Source organism: Xenopus tropicalis, chromosome 4, assembly GCF_000004195.4.
Source record: "Xenopus tropicalis strain Nigerian chromosome 4, UCB_Xtro_10.0, whole genome shotgun sequence".
Taxonomy (NCBI): Eukaryota; Metazoa; Chordata; class Amphibia; order Anura; family Pipidae; genus Xenopus; species Xenopus tropicalis.
In genome coordinates, this window is record NC_030680.2 from 97,813,541 (window position 1) to 97,832,087 (window position 18,547).

Here is an 18,547-nt window from a genome sequence, read left to right on the forward strand (position 1 = left end):
GTTATAAAAATAAAAATCAATGTGCACTGAAGGCTTACAATTTGTATATACTATGCTTATGGACAAAAGATCGCCAAGGTTCTGGCTGTTGTTGAACTACAACTCCCAGTCTCTCCAGAGGACTCGGCTGTTAAAAGGATTGTGGAATTATAGTCCAGTGTGGGCCACAGGGGTGGAGGTTGGAAATCCCCTCAATAAACAGTGACACAAGCACATCCATAAGTGGTGACACATGGAGTCCAATCCACATATTACCAGTGGCTTGAAAGCTTACATGGCCACAAGTATATTGTCTTCAGCAGACAAATGGTGGGGAGATATATGGCTAAAAAACATCTATAGACTGGGTTTATAGATCTGATATAAATGGTTTGTATTCAAAAGGAGAGTTGTGTAAGGAAGAATTTCACCTTAACATTAGCTTGTGCTAAAGCTATGGTGTAGACCAGTATTGTCCAACTTCATCTACTGAGCTGATTACACAGTACACCTCCTGTCTGGGGACCACAGTATATTAAAATGATGTTGTCATTAAAAGAAATGCACAGAGTCTATTCACAGGCTGTTAAAATAATTGCAGGCCACATCAGCTCAGCTGGCTTTTATTTGGACAATTCCAATGTTGTGAGTGGCATTTAAAGAATTTTCTGTCATATTTACATTTCTTAACCTCCTGTTTTCCATTACCAATGCTAGAGTTACTGACCCTACCAATAATTGCAATATCAAAGTTGCAAAGTTCACAAAATAATAATCTCCTGGGCATTTAGCTAAGTGAATGGAACTCCTGACCATGTCTAATACAGAAGTGCCAACCTATGCCTCTCCTGCATGCTAGGAATTATAGGTCCACAGCAACTGTTTTCAAATAATGCAGAAAACCAATTGTTTCAAATAAAATATCTACTCACCACAGGCTTTGGCTTGCTAATTTCAACCAATTTTGCCAGGATATCCTCATCAGAAAGCTGGCTAAAAAGGTGCGCATCATAGGCCATCGAAATAGAAATCTCTTCCATCATCTTGAAAGGTGCTATAGGTAGTTACTACAGTACTTGTTGAACTGGGGATTGAGCCTTTGTCACTGATGACACAAGTGAAGTCTGGATGTTTCTCACATCAGAAGGGGCAGTTTATACAGACACTCCCCTTCAAGCCCAGTGCTTTTGAGTGGCTATAAGGAGGTGGGGCCGTGTAAAAACTTTCAGTTGAAGCAGTTTCACTATTATAGTTTCTGCCGTATGCAAGTGGGTTGTTGTTATTCCACTGACTTACAATAGTCCCAGTACATTTATTATGATTCTTTACATTGCAGGCTTGTTAGTGCTCATGTTATGTTTAGAATGGAAGGACGCTGTCCAGTATAAATAAAATGATTTAAGTTTTCTAGAAATGAATAGAACAACAATACATCAATCCCTTCGTTATTCTGATTTTATAAGCATCAGGGGTCCTGAGCTGAAAGTTTACAAAAAACTCTGTCTAGTCAGGGTTCCCTGCTAAGTGCCTGTTGACTCACTGGACTGGGCAAATAATAGGAAGATCTGAAGCTTAGTGTACTAAAGGAAATGAATGAATCAGTATATGATCTTCTGGAATGTATTAGCAAAATGAAGGGAGTTGAGATGAAAAAATGCAAGGTATGCGAGAAGATTGCTACATCAGCTTGTCCTCTGCATTGTTACTCCGTTTAAAAAACATATATAAAGCAGGGTTTTGAAACGATTTTGGGTAACTTTGCAGGAGTTATTTACATTAAAATAAAATATTAAAATATCTTAACAGGACAAATTAGAATGCTGAGCCAGTGAAACAAAAAGGACAAGTAGAAAGTTTATATGACAGCCCAGTCACACAGCCGCAGGACTGCCTGTACGGTACAGCAGGTGTTCCTAAAGCACACACACTAACTGTGCACAAGCCATATGCATCATTGGGAGTAGTTACTCACTGTGCTACATATATCTACAAAAATGAAACGAAAAATATTTAGACAGAGGAGCTGAGTTTTATCAGTGGTTCTGTGCAACAAAGCACCACAAACACAAACTTTTTGTAAGGAATCCCTAGTGTATAACATGTGTGCTATGGAGCAAAGGTCTGTAATCACCCAAGTTTAGAGGTGCTCTGCTAGTTTACATGCCAAACAGGATGAGCCACTTCACATTCCCCCTTTTCAGCTTTCCTGCCCAGTTTCCTCAGCTTGACTTTCCTGAAAAGCACATCCACTATTGACAGAGCGACCAGACTGTCATTTGCATCTCCATAGATGGTTTCAGCAGCAACAAGCTCTTTTCTGGTTTCCATACACTGCAGCCCAATCACTGATACTCTCCATACCGTCAGCAGCAGCAGCAGCAGCAGGAAAAAGGCATGTTCTGCTCCCTCCCTGATAACAAGAGCTCTGTGAATAGGAAGGTTAACACAGGCATGGGCGGCATCCTGATGATAGGAATAATTTCAAGCAAGCATTAACTCAAAAAGAAACGGCCTTAGTGCAGAACTGCGGCATCCCTTGCAGGAAATGACTGAATGAGTGTCAGAAAGAAGCCGCCTTTAGTTCTGAGCTCTGTGGTGTATCCAGGATATAACGAAAGCAGTGAGCACCTGCCTGCTGTCTCTATCTTATTGGGAGAACCTGCTCCCTCCCACAAGGCATGTAGATTTAGTCACAGCCTACAGGCGAGAAAGCTGTGAAATATCAATATCCTTCCTATGTGCCTTCTCAAAGGTGTTACTTCTACAATAGATTTTCATGAGAAGCATGCGCGCTATGGAGACAGACAAGGGGGGGGGGGGCAATTACACCTGTTGCATGAAGTGAAATAGATGCAACTTCCCAGAATTCTACTGGTTTCTCATTCTTTACCCGGCAACAGGGAGCAAGGGACACTGCCTCCACAAACAAGCAGTGAATACAAGCAGCTTTCTGCTTTAGTAATGACAGAAAAATGGCATTCTGTTACCAGGGCAGGGGGAGGGAAGCACAAACAGAGATAGCAATCACCATGTATTAAAGACAAAGAACCCAGGAAACATGAACAGTAAATTATGGGTTTTTATCAGCTTTGGTTGATCTCTAGAGAGAATCAAGCCTACAGTAATTCATGCTTAATTAACTCCAAATTTCTGACAGTGTTTGCTGCAAAGCTCCTCCTTTTTTATTACTGTTACAAATGTGAACCCTCGCCTGAGAGCCTCACACTAATAAAAGATTCTGTGAGTTGTAGTGATGCAACAGCAATGTGTTTAGTATTGTGTTAAAAACACAATATAATACTCATTAATATAAATCAGGACTAATGCTTTAAAGCCATAAATAAGTGCTGTTACTAAAATCATTTCAGTTCTTTAAAATTGCTGGATTTCTAGTTTTATATAAATGTCTTGCAAATGTATTCTAATCCTTACTTGTTGCAGCAACAACAACAACTTTAACATACAATTCACTGGGGGTGCCAAAATGTTAGATGCCTTGCTAGTGAATAAAATTACTTTGGGCTAGGGCTCCTTTCGGCGATACTTATGGCTTGGGCTCCAGTTTTAATATACTGTGCATGAACAAGCCCAAGACTACTGAAGAGGTCCCTGGAAATAAGAAGCCAGAAGATGGCACAGCAATTTCCTAGATCCCAGGCCACAACAGGGGTTTTATTCATTTTAGCACCTTTAGTGAATTAGACTTTACCTGTCCTTTAGGTATTAATATGTACAAGAGGTGCAGACTTCATGAGTCCTATTCATCAAAGCACAATTACTCCAGGTTTTAGCTCAATCAGATGATGTTACTTGTCTTACTTTTTCAATAATGCCACACATATTATTAACTGGACTGAGATCAGGAATTTGACTGGCCCATTGCAGGGCATCTTGCTTTTGGTTCTTACCCAACCCCTGCTAATGAAAATTAGCCCCATGGTGTAATGCTAATGTCCTGTGCTCAGTAAAGGTTATGGCTGTATTTTCAAGCTCCTGTATGAAAATACAACAATTTAGGTGATATAACATTGTGGGGGTGGCATTTTGGAATCTGCTAAAATTTGGAATGGGGAGTGTCAGTATTTACTTTACAAGGGCATATAGCCTAACGTACAATCACTTTTTCACACTGTTATTTTTTTAGGCTTCATGACATCAGATCTTACACTGTCACAAGTGCCCTCTGCTGTTCAGCCTGGGTGATGGCCAGGAAGAATGACAAAAGCTCATTTCCCCACAGCAAAAACCTTGTGGACGTGATGGTCTTTTTTCAACCCTATGTATGTAACTATGTATGTGTGTATGACAAAGGCAGTGGAAACTGCTGAAATGTTAGTTCCACATTTAAATAAATGTTTTATTTGGATTGAAGTCCTGTGATTTCGGCCTGCTCTAATTATATAACTCTGTATTTCTCCGTTATGCTATAATCATTAGAAAACTAAAAAAAAATATTTTTGAAGAGAACAATAGAATCAATATGGAAAAAACAATGTATGTAATGAAAAGCAACTGGCTTATTGCTTCTGTTTTTAAAATAATTGGGTTACACTATGCAAGCCTGCCCTCAAGGGGTAGTCAGGAAAATGTTCTCTTTAATTAAGATAGAGATGGCCATAAATGAGTTTTATAGCATACAGAGAAAAGCTGGTCGATGGTGCAAAGGAGGATCAAATTTGAAAGCTGTAATTATTTTACACATCACATTGTATATTGATAGTGTCCCTTTCTAAAACTGTATTGAAAGGCAACAATACATATATATAAGACTTTGGGGGTTCTGTAATAGAAGGGCACTAAGTGTGTCCGAAGCAGTAACCCATAAACCATCAGCAGGCAGCATTTGCTGGTCTCCTGTTTTAATCTAAACATCTTATTGGTTGCTATAGCTCCTATGCAGACTTTTATTACATATGGGGGTTAATTCCTTATTACTTGGTATCTATTTTCATCTGGTTGCAGGAATATGAACTAGATGATTAAGGTATTCACAAATTGTAGTCTATCTTCAACACAAATCTCATTATAGTATATATTATATTGTAATTGTCATGATAAAGTAACTAATAGCTACTTGAATGATTTAAAAACAATCAAAATATATTTTTGTAATTGTTCAACTGTTTTTTCCAGACCAAATGCAATGAGGAATATGTTCTATGTTCTTACACTACAGATACCATTCTGCAAAGGTCAGCCTTGGGCTTTGTCCTACCCTATATGATAGTTTTAAGGTAACACCACTTTTACCCATATATAGCCATGTAAAGACACAAATGACATTTCATGCACAAGAGACACCAAGATATACAGATTTGCAAATTGCTAGGAATAAAAGAAATGGTTAATTGAATGAATGTGTAAGATGAAACAATACAAAGGCAAATAAGCAGATTATATGACACAGCAATATAATAATCAAAAATTGGAGATGCAAATTCGCTTGCTGACCCAATGATGGGCATAATGGGAATACTAATGCACTGATTAGGAATACTCTATCAAACAGATACACACAACATATCTTTTACTGGCCAGTGTGTGTGTGTATTGCCATTTTATTTTCCTGTTAGGATTCACACCTGAGGTGTATTGCAAGAATTGGCTTTATATATTTTTTTGCCCATTGCAGTAGGTCACTATCTATTATGATATTGAACAAGATACAGGTCACTGTTACTTCCCACTCTTATCAGACCATTTTATTCAGAACTTCTGCAAAAAAGTGATACTACAAGTTTTCCACAAACAGCTTTTTTGGCAAACCCCTGATGAGCTTTTACAAAATCCCTTTTAAATAAGGCCCATTATAAATGAGACTTGTTGTGGGAAATCTCTTGAAAATACCTATCCCTTCACTTATATTCAGATCACCACAGGTAAAACACTTTACAGGCAGCAACAAGGCTAAATCAAAAATGCCTTCCTAGCATTTTTTGCAATTAAGTCAGATCACCGTATGTAATGTGCTTTACATGCAGAGATTCAAATGTAAATGGAGAGATTGGTACTTTTAAGAGTTTTTTTTGCCCATGAGTTGCACAGATTTCCCACATGACAAATCTTCTTCTTCTTGTAACGGCTCATTAATGTGGTCCTTGCTCCTAAGGATCCAATGCCCGATATTATAATCCAATCATTTGGCCTGATATCGACCACCTTAGGTGGGCATATTGCAGATAACATCCACTGGTTTGGTGAGGTTGCGAGCAGATCTTATAGTGTATGGCTATCTTTATCCATCTGGATCTTAACACTAAATGTATAAGTGGGACAGTGAATAACCCTTATGATTAAGTATGTGATGAGTTTCACAGATTCACAGCAAAGCAACTGTAAGGCTAATGCCAGACGAGGCGTAGGGCGGATATTTTTGGCAAGCGGAAAAGCGATTGCTGAAAATTCCGCCCTACGCCTCCTACATGTGCCTGCACCCGAATGAATAGAGATACGCTCGGGTGCAGGCACATGTAGTCGTTATACGCATGAAAACGCGAGAGAATGCAAAGTCTCGCGTTTTTATGTGTATCTGAGGGGAATGCACACGTACGTCATCACGTCTGGGGGAATGTGTATGTTGCGCCAAGAGGAAAGCATGTCTAGAGGGAAAGTGCACTATACACAGTAAGTAGCAGCGCACCTTTTATGGCCTACCCCTGCCCTGATATAAAATAAATTTAGCATACATTTTCTTGCGGATTGCGCCACGTGATAGATTTGGCTATTTTTAATTAGGGTAGATCTCATGGAGGTGGCCAGGTGGCAAGAGTAGATCTCAGGGTGACAAAGTATGGGCACCCCTGGGTTATACACTGAATGCTAAATATTTCTTTTTTGGACTTTTAAAATAATTGTACATTTGTAACAGTTCTAGCTCCAATGCCAATCACATACATTCTCAAATGCATTCACTCTATGCTTAATAAAGGACAAATAATATATATCTCAATACCTTTTACATACAACTAACATTTTCCAATATCGGTTTTCTTTCTATCACCAAATTAATATCAGAATTCCCTTTATCTATGTTCTAGATATCTGCAAAATGTGAACACTGCATATGCCCTCTAAATATTTAATTGTTTGTTATATCAGTGATCTCGATTGCCACCCATGTGTGCACAATATGTTGTCATTTTTTCCTGATGAGAAAAACAGCTCAAAGCACTGGTTTGTCCTTGAATCACTTTAACTATCACAATTTGATATCCCTATTAGATGCCGCATCTAGTTTATTTCAGAGCTAATACTCTGTAGATAACATTAGCAGTTACACTGAGCATTCGTTTAAACAGCAACTTTTTAGACTGTAAATAAGGTTTGGAAATGCTCTGACATGTTATCATGTATATATATTTTTTGGGGGGGGTTTAAGAATACCATATTACATATTGACCTGAAATCAACATTTTTACCTTAATATTGCAAGCCTGTTCCATTAATCTGCGTGCATTTTCTTCTGCTCTGTAACGTTTTGGCAACTGAACTCGGAAAAACTTTAAGGCTCCTTCAAAGTCAGCCTGGAGAAGATCCTCCTTTGATGTCTAAAAAAAAAAAAAAAACATGAATAGGTGAAATGACCAATAAATACATATTAAAGGTATTACTGGAAGGTAAAAGTAGCTCTTACAGTTCTCTATTCAATAAGTTCTCTAATAACAGCTCTAATAAAGAGATTCCAGGCTGAATCTTTGATTGGCTCTCTTCTCTAATGCTATAGTCTTGGATACACATGGAGCTGTTGCACATGGTAGGCCCATTGGGGTCTGTCTAAGCAACTACCAGAAAAAGAACCAGACACAGCAAGTATTAACAGATGTGCACTTTGTCATACAGACCCACATTTTCCCTACTCTTAAAAAAATCCAGTTTTAAAAAATGAATATAATGAAAAGAAATATTTATATGATGTTCTACCTTGTTTAGCTCTACAACCCTGTGATCCATGTAGTTTGCAAATTTAAATTTACAATATGTTTTATTTATATTCAAATGTTTGCTTACTTCTGTTGCCATCACTCGCTAACTGTTGACTGATATGGGTGACTGGACAAGAGCTAATATTTCTCATTTCTCTAAGAATGAGTGCTAGGGTTTTCTGTGATGCTTAAAATCAATAATAAAGCAATGGAAAGTGACAAAAGTAATTTATTATAATGTACTACAATAAATACTATTAAACTGAAAACCAAAAAATACAACCTTGGGAAGGCTGGTAAAAGTAGAAAACTTGCAAGACTCACTTGCAAACACAGCTGTATAATGAAGTGTCAGACAGACCTCTACTTGAAAAAAACTTGCTTGACTATTCAGGCACAGAATTTTCTATAGATTTAGGAAGTGGTGACAAGTAAAGAGGTATTGCGACTGCTGCTATTTTGTGTTTGATCACAGCTGAGGTCAAAACACCATGTCTGCCATTAGCTTAAATAGACTGCTATATGAAGGCTGAGGTAACAAGGGCTTTTTCCAGTTCAAGAAAAGAATGTAGCTGGTCTTCAAAGAGGTTCAGAAGGAACAGACAGGTTCCAAGCGCAATTTATGTCTTCAGTCAAATTATGACTTCTTCAAGCAATGGTTAAACATTATATAGCTTTTAAAAATATAAAAAATCATTGCTCTCTCATCTCTACTCTACAGAAAATGACATACATTTTCAGGTACCTGTACAAATATCAGTGTTCCCTTGTAATATGTAATAACACCTTTTATGCTTTTAGCATGTTAAAGCACAATATGTGTATTACGATGATTTTATCTGTCATCCCCTACATTGTTTGACTGTGAGCTCTTAATAATTATATATACCATATTATTAAATTAGCGCAACTGAATTCTTAGAGACTGATCACTTTCAATTTAACAACACACCTGCCACAAATTTCAAAGCTGGTAAAACATTATATTTGTTCAGCATAAATAAATACATAACAATAATGACTAGAATGTAGGCATACTTGGAGTATAAACCATGTACTTATTATTGAATTATTTACTTAATATGGACTCTATGGGAGATCCTTTCTGTAATTTGGAACTTTCTGGATAATGAGTTTCTAAGTAATGGTCCCCATACCTGCTCCAGTGCAAGCTTTCAAGCAAACAAGTTTACTTAAAACTTTGGTTGTGCAAAGACACCAGTGTTAACTTGAGATAGTTATACATCAACACTGTATAGAAGTTCATCTGCAATACATAATTAAGTTATAGAAGAAGCTGCCATATATGATCACCAGAACTTCTTTCTGTGAATGATTACTAACTGTGCCTCCCATGGTGCAACAGTTTGTCATGACAGATAGTTGGTTGGACAATTTTTAACAAAATGTTAAAGTCACACCAGCAGATGTAAGGATGGCAAACTCATGCAAAATGAAAACATGCAGTTCCTATTTTCCCACTGGGGGAAATGACAATGCAACAAGTCTCTCACCGCCAAAAGCCGGGGTACAAACAAACGATGCCCCATGCCCAGAAGCTCCAGGACCCGGCAGGCATACTCGTTGACAATATTGCTCTTCTCATCTTGCGTATCTTGTGACTTTTTTACAGGAGGGGATAGCTTGGGAGTAGGGGAGGTAAAAGGAATCTTTTCCTCCATATGTTATAGGAGAAGGCTCTCCAAGAGAACTCCACTTTATCAGTGCAAATAAATAAGCAGGGTTTCCCAGGGGAAGAAGGTTGTTGGTGCACAGGATTAGGATAGTTTTGAATGTTGCTGTTGATCATCTAGAGCACAGAATGTCGGTTTACCTCTATGTACATGGAAAGCATCCTTAGGACTGAGCAAAATAAGACAGTAATTCGGGGTCATAGAGAAAAAAAAAGCAAATGCACCATTTGCCCAGGGGTAAGAAACATCAGTAATGGCAGCAGGAAGGTAAGGGGAGATGAGGGCAGTGTGAGAGCAGAGAGTGGATAGCAGGGCCCAGTTTGTGTATGTGTGAATGTGCAGTGCTAGAGCTGCAGGGAGAAGAGATGAGATCACTGCATCCACTGGTACTGCTGCTGCCTCTCATCATGAATCAGTAATGAAGGAGGGAGGAGATGGGAGGTGAATGAGCACGAAGGGAAGGAGGATGCTTGGTAAAGGATGCTGTAATCAGAAACCAATAGAATTGCACATAACCAACACCCCCACCCTACCCCATATCTCTCTTTCCCTTTCTCCTACCTACAGTGTCTCTGGTTATATTGCATTACAATATTCTAACAATTTCATTTCCTTTTACACAAACTAGTTATCTGTGATCCAAAGCCTGAATATGTAGCATAATTTCTATACGATTTAGCTGGGAATGTCTGATAATGAACATGTCACTGAATGTACCCTTCCACAGCTTCAGAAACAAAAGCCTTTATCTTCCTGGGCACTAGAATGATGCAGGAATAGGTAAAGTTTGCCATAGCAGCAGTTACAGAACAACGAGGGACCAAGGGGGAATATGCCTGACTGCTCAGCACACATAATCACTGCTGGCAATAAATATGCATGCGTGTTACAGAAAAGAATATTGGGATCTGCAGGTGGCTTTGGTTTGTCGAGGTGTGTGACATTGGTTGAGAGGGTGAATTATTTCAGGCTCAGGTGAAACAGCTTTTACAAATATAAATAAATGCAATTTTCAGGTGAAACATATATGGTATTTTCTGGGCTAGTAGATTTTTTTGATGTTAGCAGTAACTGCTGAAAACAAATCAACAGCTCTCTCTAGTGCCAGGCGTAGGGCTGACAGTACAGCAAAACTGCAATTATTTATTTTACTTCACACAATGCTCACTGGATCTGATTCTTCAATCACATTACAGGCCTTCATATCATTAGGCACAACCTTTTTCTCAAGATTATTTAGGATTTCATGCTGCATATTAAAATTAAGAATCTATTTTGACATGCAAGTGAGAAAATATCATGACCATCACCATCCACCATTTTGCACACAAAAGATTAAATAGACAGCAGAAGACTATCTAAAAAAAACATTAAAAGATCTGCTTGTTTGCTGAGGTTGGCGATATCAGGTTGATCCAATCATTTGGGTCAAATAACTGAATCATTGCCGCTTTGCAGGCCAATCTAACCTGACAATTTTTGCCCAGATATTGGTGAGGTAGGCTTGTCGGAGGGCCCCATACACAGGATGACAAGCTGCCAACTTTGCCGGCAGTTTTTATTGGCCCCTGTATGGTCACCTTAATGTAGGGCTGTTCTTCTGGAGCCCCATTAGCCAGATATCACATTCCAAGACATTTTTATAGCAGATAAAAGATGCTATCAAACTCTGGCCTTCAAGTGAAATAAGGGATACATAGCCCACAATATGGAGACCTTGCAAAGGCATGAATATGTAGTATAATTTCTATAAGATTTTGCTGGACATTTCTGATAATGTACATGTCACTGAATGTTCCCTTCCATAGCTTCAGAAACACAAGCTGCGGTACAGTGCCTATATATACCTGAGTTAGCTGAGTTAACAAGTTCCTTACCTTAGTACAGAATTAAAGTTACCCGCAGGAAGAATCTTTGTGCGACTTAAGAAAACCGAAGCCATGAGAAAGCCTTTCTATGCCAGTGAAAAAGGCATTTCGGAGCGGCTAGTTGCCCGCGATGGCAGAGATCTAAAGCGTGGGACTAATGCTCCGTGGGATATCAGCCTAAGGTTTGTGTCACAAATGGCACAATGACATTCACCTGTCACTTCGCATACAGCACAGGTTCTGTCCAGAAAACACTATTGAACAGTGTTTTCAATATCTGCCCAAAATCCATCTCATGTTCACAGAGACAGATAATTCTTATTTATTTGTCACTTTGTGTATGGGACAGATGCAGGACAAATCAGCTATGCGTGCTACAGTCATTAAGATGGCCATACATGGGGCGATAAGAGCTTCTGACTTGGTCCATCCGATTTAGCCCAACATGTGAGTAACCAAATTGGGCCCAGATGGCCAAACAAGTGGATCTGGCACTGTACGGCCAGCTTTAGGCGAGTCTCATTCATTCCTATCAATTTGCATAGAGGACAGATTCAGGATGAATCACCTTTATCTCCAATGGCAGAGAAAACAGTGTGTGTACCACAGGCCTACAGAACTGGGGCTCTCGGTAAGTAAAAAGAAACTATAGAAATACGAACCAACATCAGAAGGATTACCTCAGCTACACAGTTTAATAGTAGTGCTAATACACATACATTGCAGATGTGAACAGCAGTGTATGACTACATGACGCAGGGGAATAATAAGAATTGATTTGTACAGATTCACAAATTCACACCTGCCCAATATAATGGATTTATAATACATGAAGGCAAATCAGACAATTATTAACAAACATAATTATCCTTGTGCAGGAAAACTTTACACAAAAACAGCACACAAAGCACTGCAAAACATTTAAGCCACTAATCTCTTTTGGTAACATAACTTTTCATATACATATCAAATAACAGTAGCAATTTGTTGTCAAAAACAGTTTGGTCTGCAGTTAAAATCACAGACAGAACGCCACTAGGGAATAAGGCCATTTATCTGTCACAGAATAAGTAACTCCCTATGTACTGCAGACACAATTAATAGCCCATAACAAAAAGTAATACAAATGTATTGACAATGTTGATTAGCCCTAAAATGAACAATGCAGAGTGTGCTCATATTTATATGCAACTTAAGGTCACATCTAATCGGATCAAAGCAAATATTAGCGTTAACAATCACACAAAAGATTTATTTTTCACAATTCAGTAAACACTGTTATCAATCATTAAACCAGACAATATAGCTAGTAGCTACATACAAATGAATGGACTGAACTCACTGGCAATAGCTTTTTTTTTCAGAAAATGCAAATGACAAGATTTACCATATTACTAAACAGTTGTTGTAATCTGCAACTGCAGATAGTTCACTGAAATAATGTAATAAAGGATTACCAGTTTTCCACTAGGTTAAGTATCTCAGGGCAAAAGGGCTGAAACTAGGGGTAGGCAGAAGAGACACATGCCTAGGGTGCAATGATGTGTGGGGGGCTGCTAGGGAAATACCTTTTTTCTGCCTGCCTTCCGCCTTCAGGGCCTTCTGTAACTCCTAGCGGCAGCTGACTGAGGGACCAGAAGCTACTCAAAGTTTTCTTATTTCATGAGATAAAGTGGGTGCAGCAGCAGGGCTCTGCCTGGGGTGCCCTTGTCACTCGGTCCAATGCCACATGGCAACTTTGGCCAGTGTCCCAGAGATAATATTTAATGTGATTTCTAAACAACCATCAAAGAGGAGGGAACATGAGACAATGTGTCTACTGCAAAGGGAGGCCTTTAGAATCAAGAGACGAGACACATTATACTAAATAGGTATGAATAACAGATGAAGCATAAATTGCTTTTTTCTTTTTAAATAATTGTTCCTTCCTGGACTCTAATATATAGCTTGTTTCCTTAACAGATAAATTGTTGCCATCTAAAAATAAAGAAAGATGTAGTATAAGAACTTTCTCATTTCTCAATATAGCATGTGACGGTAATGGTTCAATGGTAGGCCAGTAGATGGCAGTAACATGCAGTTAAGAATGGACCAGCAATTCTATCACATTGGGACTGTGTTAACATGGACTTAATTAGTTTAAAACACACACCTTTAAGGGTGTCATCCTTCATTTTTTTACCTCCTGTTTCTATGTATAAATGTAATGTGCAAATTTGAAATAGTGGAATAGCCAAAACTGAACTTCAGATTGAATTTCTTCAGGCCACAAAGCACAAGCATTAGTTACTGATCAGATCCCTTGTATAAAAAAGGGCATAGTCTTTATTCACATAAATAAACAGTTCAGTTTTTCTTCTTTATTGCTTCTTTCTAGTACTTGTGAAATGTATAGGTCCTAAAAATGTGTTGGTCCCCTCTGAAGTGTGGCTTTTATTCCCTATATAACACCCATACACATTTAAGCCACATAGCTTTATGCTTAATGATAATAAATCTCTTTTCTAAGGTAGTATATAGAGGACAATAACGATTTCATAGAAACAAGAAAGGCAATTAATTTATGTGTTTTAGCCGGGTATGTATCATCCCAGTCTGTGCATTAAAATAATGATCATAAAGTGCTTAAGCTCAATTTCCAAGAGTTTTGTATCTTTGCTTACTCAGTGTATGTTTAATGCTATGTAACATAAATTACATCAGATAATATGAGCACTATTAATCTGGTGTTCTATTAGTTGTACATTTATAATAGATTTTGGGTTGTTGGATATCATTATATCCAATATAACATTATTTTGGGTTGGGTTCTCAACAATCTGTGAGAAAAAAAAATTACAAACTTACTTCCATTATTATGTATTGGCAATATCTGACTAATTAAAAACCCCCGTTATTAAGAGGAGCTATGCTTCTTCCTCTCTATTGACAATAGGAAGTCAGTAGCATACTTATGCAATAAACTTCTGCTGATACATACAGAACAACACAAAAACCTGTAGTATTCCATATGGCAGGCTTGTATAGGCCGCTCCTTCTAAATTTGCATGAATAACACGCAAGCCCAGGGGAATGCATACACAGAGACCTACAGCAATTTGGCAATGAATTAAGGCATTTGAAAAAAATATGGTGGATTGTGCCCCTTTTTTTGTACTTTGCACATTTTGCTTTGGAAGTCTTAAATGATGGCTTTCATCTGGCCAACTTGATCATCAGCTTTAAATATAGCATCAGCTATAGTAATATACAGTAATACAAGACTGTTAACCATTTATATGATCTAAATCAGTGCTGTCCAACTTCTGCGGTGCTGAGGGCCGGAATTTCTCTCACATACATGGTGGAAAGTCGCTAATGGAAGCCAGTTTTGGCCACTCCCCCATTTTAAACCACACCCACTTCAAACCACACCCATTTTATCACAATGGTCGCTGATATCAACCATCATTCATTTGTTAAAGAATTATATTATCCAAATAGCACAAAATACCGGCACAACAGGGTTTGTTTTAGCGGGATAAACCCTGCTGATTTTAATAGTAGCAAACCATGGTTTATCCCGCTAAAACAAATCCTGTTGTGCCGGTATTTTGTGCTATTTGGATTGTGGTGGAGAGTGCCGACGTCTCTCTAAATACTGTGCACCAGGTAGAACAGAGTGGAAAGGCCAGGGTGTGCTGGTGAGTGTGGATTGGCAAAGAATTATATTATGTCATATTAAGACACACCCTTATATATGCCTCCTCCCCTGTGGATAGCACAGCAACCCCCAGCATATAATTACACACCTTAGGGACCATTTAATGGCTATTTCCAACTGCTAACAAACTCCCAGAACAAACCCCTGCCAGGTTCACCTCCCACAGGCAGCATAGGGTAGGCAGCGTATGGCACACACAGGCAAATCTCTGCCTGTCCTATGCTGCCTGTAGGTGCTATACTCTGCCTGTCCTATGCTGCCTGTGGGTGCCATACCCTCCCTGCCCTATGCTACCTATGTGCCATACTCTGCCTACCCTATGCTGCCTATACACAGGCAGCATAGGCCAGGCAGTACATACAATGTCTGAGGTTTGAAGAGGTGAACAATGGGGGTGATTACAGCCTGAGCCTGAGGTGTGAACACTGCAGGGGGTGAACAATACAGAGATTAAAAAGTGTGAACAACACAGGGGATTACATTTTTAAACAATACAGAGGGATTACAGCCTGAATCTGAGGTCATAACCATGCAGGGGGCCAGTTAATCACAGTACTGATGCCATTTAAGGCTAACACAAAGTTAAGCCATCAAAACAGCCAGACAGGTGGGGGGCCACACAGAGGGGTGTCGAGGGCCGCATGCGGCCCGCGGGTCGCCAGTTGGACAGCACTGATCTAAATGATGGCTTGCCAAGTTTGAATTCTGCTGTTTTCTTATTATGCTTCTTCATTAAAAAAGACAAAAAATCTCTCAAGTACTGCAAACAGAAGTAGCTATAGACCAAGAACTAGCACTATTTTCACTACCCACCACAAACCTAACAAAAACTCAGAACAAACTGGTCATACAAATCATAGCAGCAGCACGCTGGGTTATTGCTTTAAATTGGCTAGCCCCACACTTATCCATCTCCCAATTAAAATCTCGTATAGAATATATACAAACTATGCATTACCTTGCAGCTACCTTATCGAACTCGCTGGAACAACATCATGAACTTTGGGAACCCTGGACAACTTTCAAGACACTCCCAATAGGACAACCCACCTCACTTTCAAAATAAAGGAGATTGCCTACAAACATTGACCCTATTCAACGCCTCTTAATACAATGTACTATAACCCATGTCACTGATATTGTTACCTATTAATGTAAAAAAAAATTTTTTTCTGAAAAATTGATAAATAAAGAGATTATAAAAAAAAAAAAAAAAGACAAAAAAGTCTGTGGTACATTCCTGCAGTGCTTTGTGCCACCCTGTAGTTTCTTCCATGTAACATTCTCCCATGTACCCTTTGCACCAATTCAAGTGCAAGCAACTTCTCAAGTTCTTTACGGAACAAGCACCTGTCTAGAGTGGCACAAGGCATTAGACAACGAAATAAACGTGGCAGTGCTGTGTAGGACAGTCGTCTGACAGGGTTCTTTACTTTTCTTTTTTCATATACTTCATATCTGAAATTACACTATACCTCTGAACATTGCAGGTTCATATAAAACAGCCCATATGTAAAACACTGCTTCATGTAAATAAACCTTTCTTAAATGTACTTTTCTTGTAGTATGCGCCATTGAATAATCCTAAATAGAAAATTGCCTCTGGGACACACCCTGGCTCACACAATTCACTGTGCTCACACATAAACCAAGGGCACAAATACATGTTAGGTTACATTAGCAAATGAAAGGACAGAGCTCTGTCTTTTACTGCTTACATCCACACTTCCACACTGAGTTACAGTTAGAGTCAGATGATCTCTGGGGAAGCACACAGAACAGCACAAAATGATGGCTCAAGTGAAAAGATGTAAAAGGGCAATATTCACTGATATATAAATATAGTGAGATTGAAAGTATTGCACTACTTATTTATCAGTTTAAGCACTTAGCACAAATTCCAGGGAGACTCTTGGGTTGTAAACCTGGAAGGTCTGCCAAAACCAGAATACAACAGAAACAAAAAGGATGGTGGATAGGAATATAAGTTTGCAAATTTTTGAAAGTAATATGGTATGTATAGTCTAATTTTGTAGGAAATGTAAACTCTACAAGTGAGCAGATTACTTTTATTCATTTTCTTGTTTATTTTCTATTTACACTATTCTTTTTATTAAAAAGCCACATGCAACAATGAGCCAAACATCACAACAAGGTGTGAGGATGTTTACATTTCAAAGCACTAAATAAATAAGGTCCCTAGTATTACCTAGATACTTGTCCTTAAAGTGACAAAGCAAAGGTATAATTCAGTGAGGGGGGTGGTCAGGTTATTAGGCACCCCTTGGTGATTTCAGCCGCTTACATCTTAAGATGCCGCTTACATCTTACCCTGGGCTGGTTCTCCTCTTCTTCAAAATAAGCACCAGCCCTGGATACTGTTTGAAGGGCACCTTCCCCAGTTATAAAACCTTTCCTTCTGCTTTATGCAAACTTGCCAAAGCTGAATTTCTGGTTTCTGTTTTGGCCATATATACTTCACTTCTCAAATGTACATGTAGTATGCAATACAACACAAAAGGGACCGATAAATAAAAAATTCATTTTTAGTAAAATTTCTACCTTATTAACATTCTTCATTCAAAAAATGGGTCATATTTGCTCATCTTACCTTTAAGAGAGCCAGCGCCACGTGGAAGATAATACTCAGACCCTGTGGAGAAAGAGAGACATTGTGGGCTTAAATCAGTCAGCTCAATTTAAAGATGCACATTTGCTTACATCTGTAAAGACTCACAGTGGTGTATAAAATGTTTCACAAAAAAGTGGTGTCATTTGTTGAGTTGTGTAGATTGATTTACTCCAAAAACATACACCATTATTGTCACAGGGGGCCACCAAACTGGAATCTGTTAGAAGTGTCTTTCATGCTCAGCGTGCTCTGAACAGCTGTTAAGAAGCTTAGTTTAGTGGTCACTGCAAATTATCAAGCAGAAAATAAATTTGTCTCAAGGGTGATCTTTATGGGCTGATTATTAATTTCTGATGCTAATTGCATTGGTTTCACAGTTGCTATGCACTAATAATATTTATTATTTACTAATCATTATACCTTATATTGTAACATCTATATTCTATACAGGTAAGGGATCCGTTATCCAGAAACCCATTATCCAGAAAGCTCCGAATTACAGAAAGCCCGTCTCCCATAGACTCCATTTTAATCAAATGATTCAGAATTTTGAAACTGATTTCCTTTTTCTCTGTAGTAATAAAACTGTACCTTGTAATTTATCCCAACTAAAATATAATTAATCCTTATTGGATACAAAACCATTCTATTGGGTTTAATTCATATTTTATTCATTTTTTAGTAGACTTAAGTTATGGAGATCCAAATTATGGAAAACCCTTGGTCCCAAGCATTCAGGATAATGGGTC

General features: G+C 38.4%; 1 protein-coding gene across 5 annotated transcripts in view; it reads right to left on the bottom strand.

Moving 5' to 3' along the window:
- Positions 1 to 18,547, bottom strand: part of rabgap1l (RAB GTPase activating protein 1-like) — a 165,956-nt gene that overhangs the window by 27,856 nt on the left and 119,553 nt on the right. For 3 of the 5 annotated variants that reach the window (NM_001374801.1, XM_031900117.1, XM_012961192.3), the window contains 2 exon segments: positions 7,398 to 7,526; positions 17,778 to 17,819. In NM_001374801.1, the coding sequence (NP_001361730.1) occupies positions 7,398 to 7,526; positions 17,778 to 17,819 (171 nt within the window). 5 annotated transcript variants of the gene reach the window in all.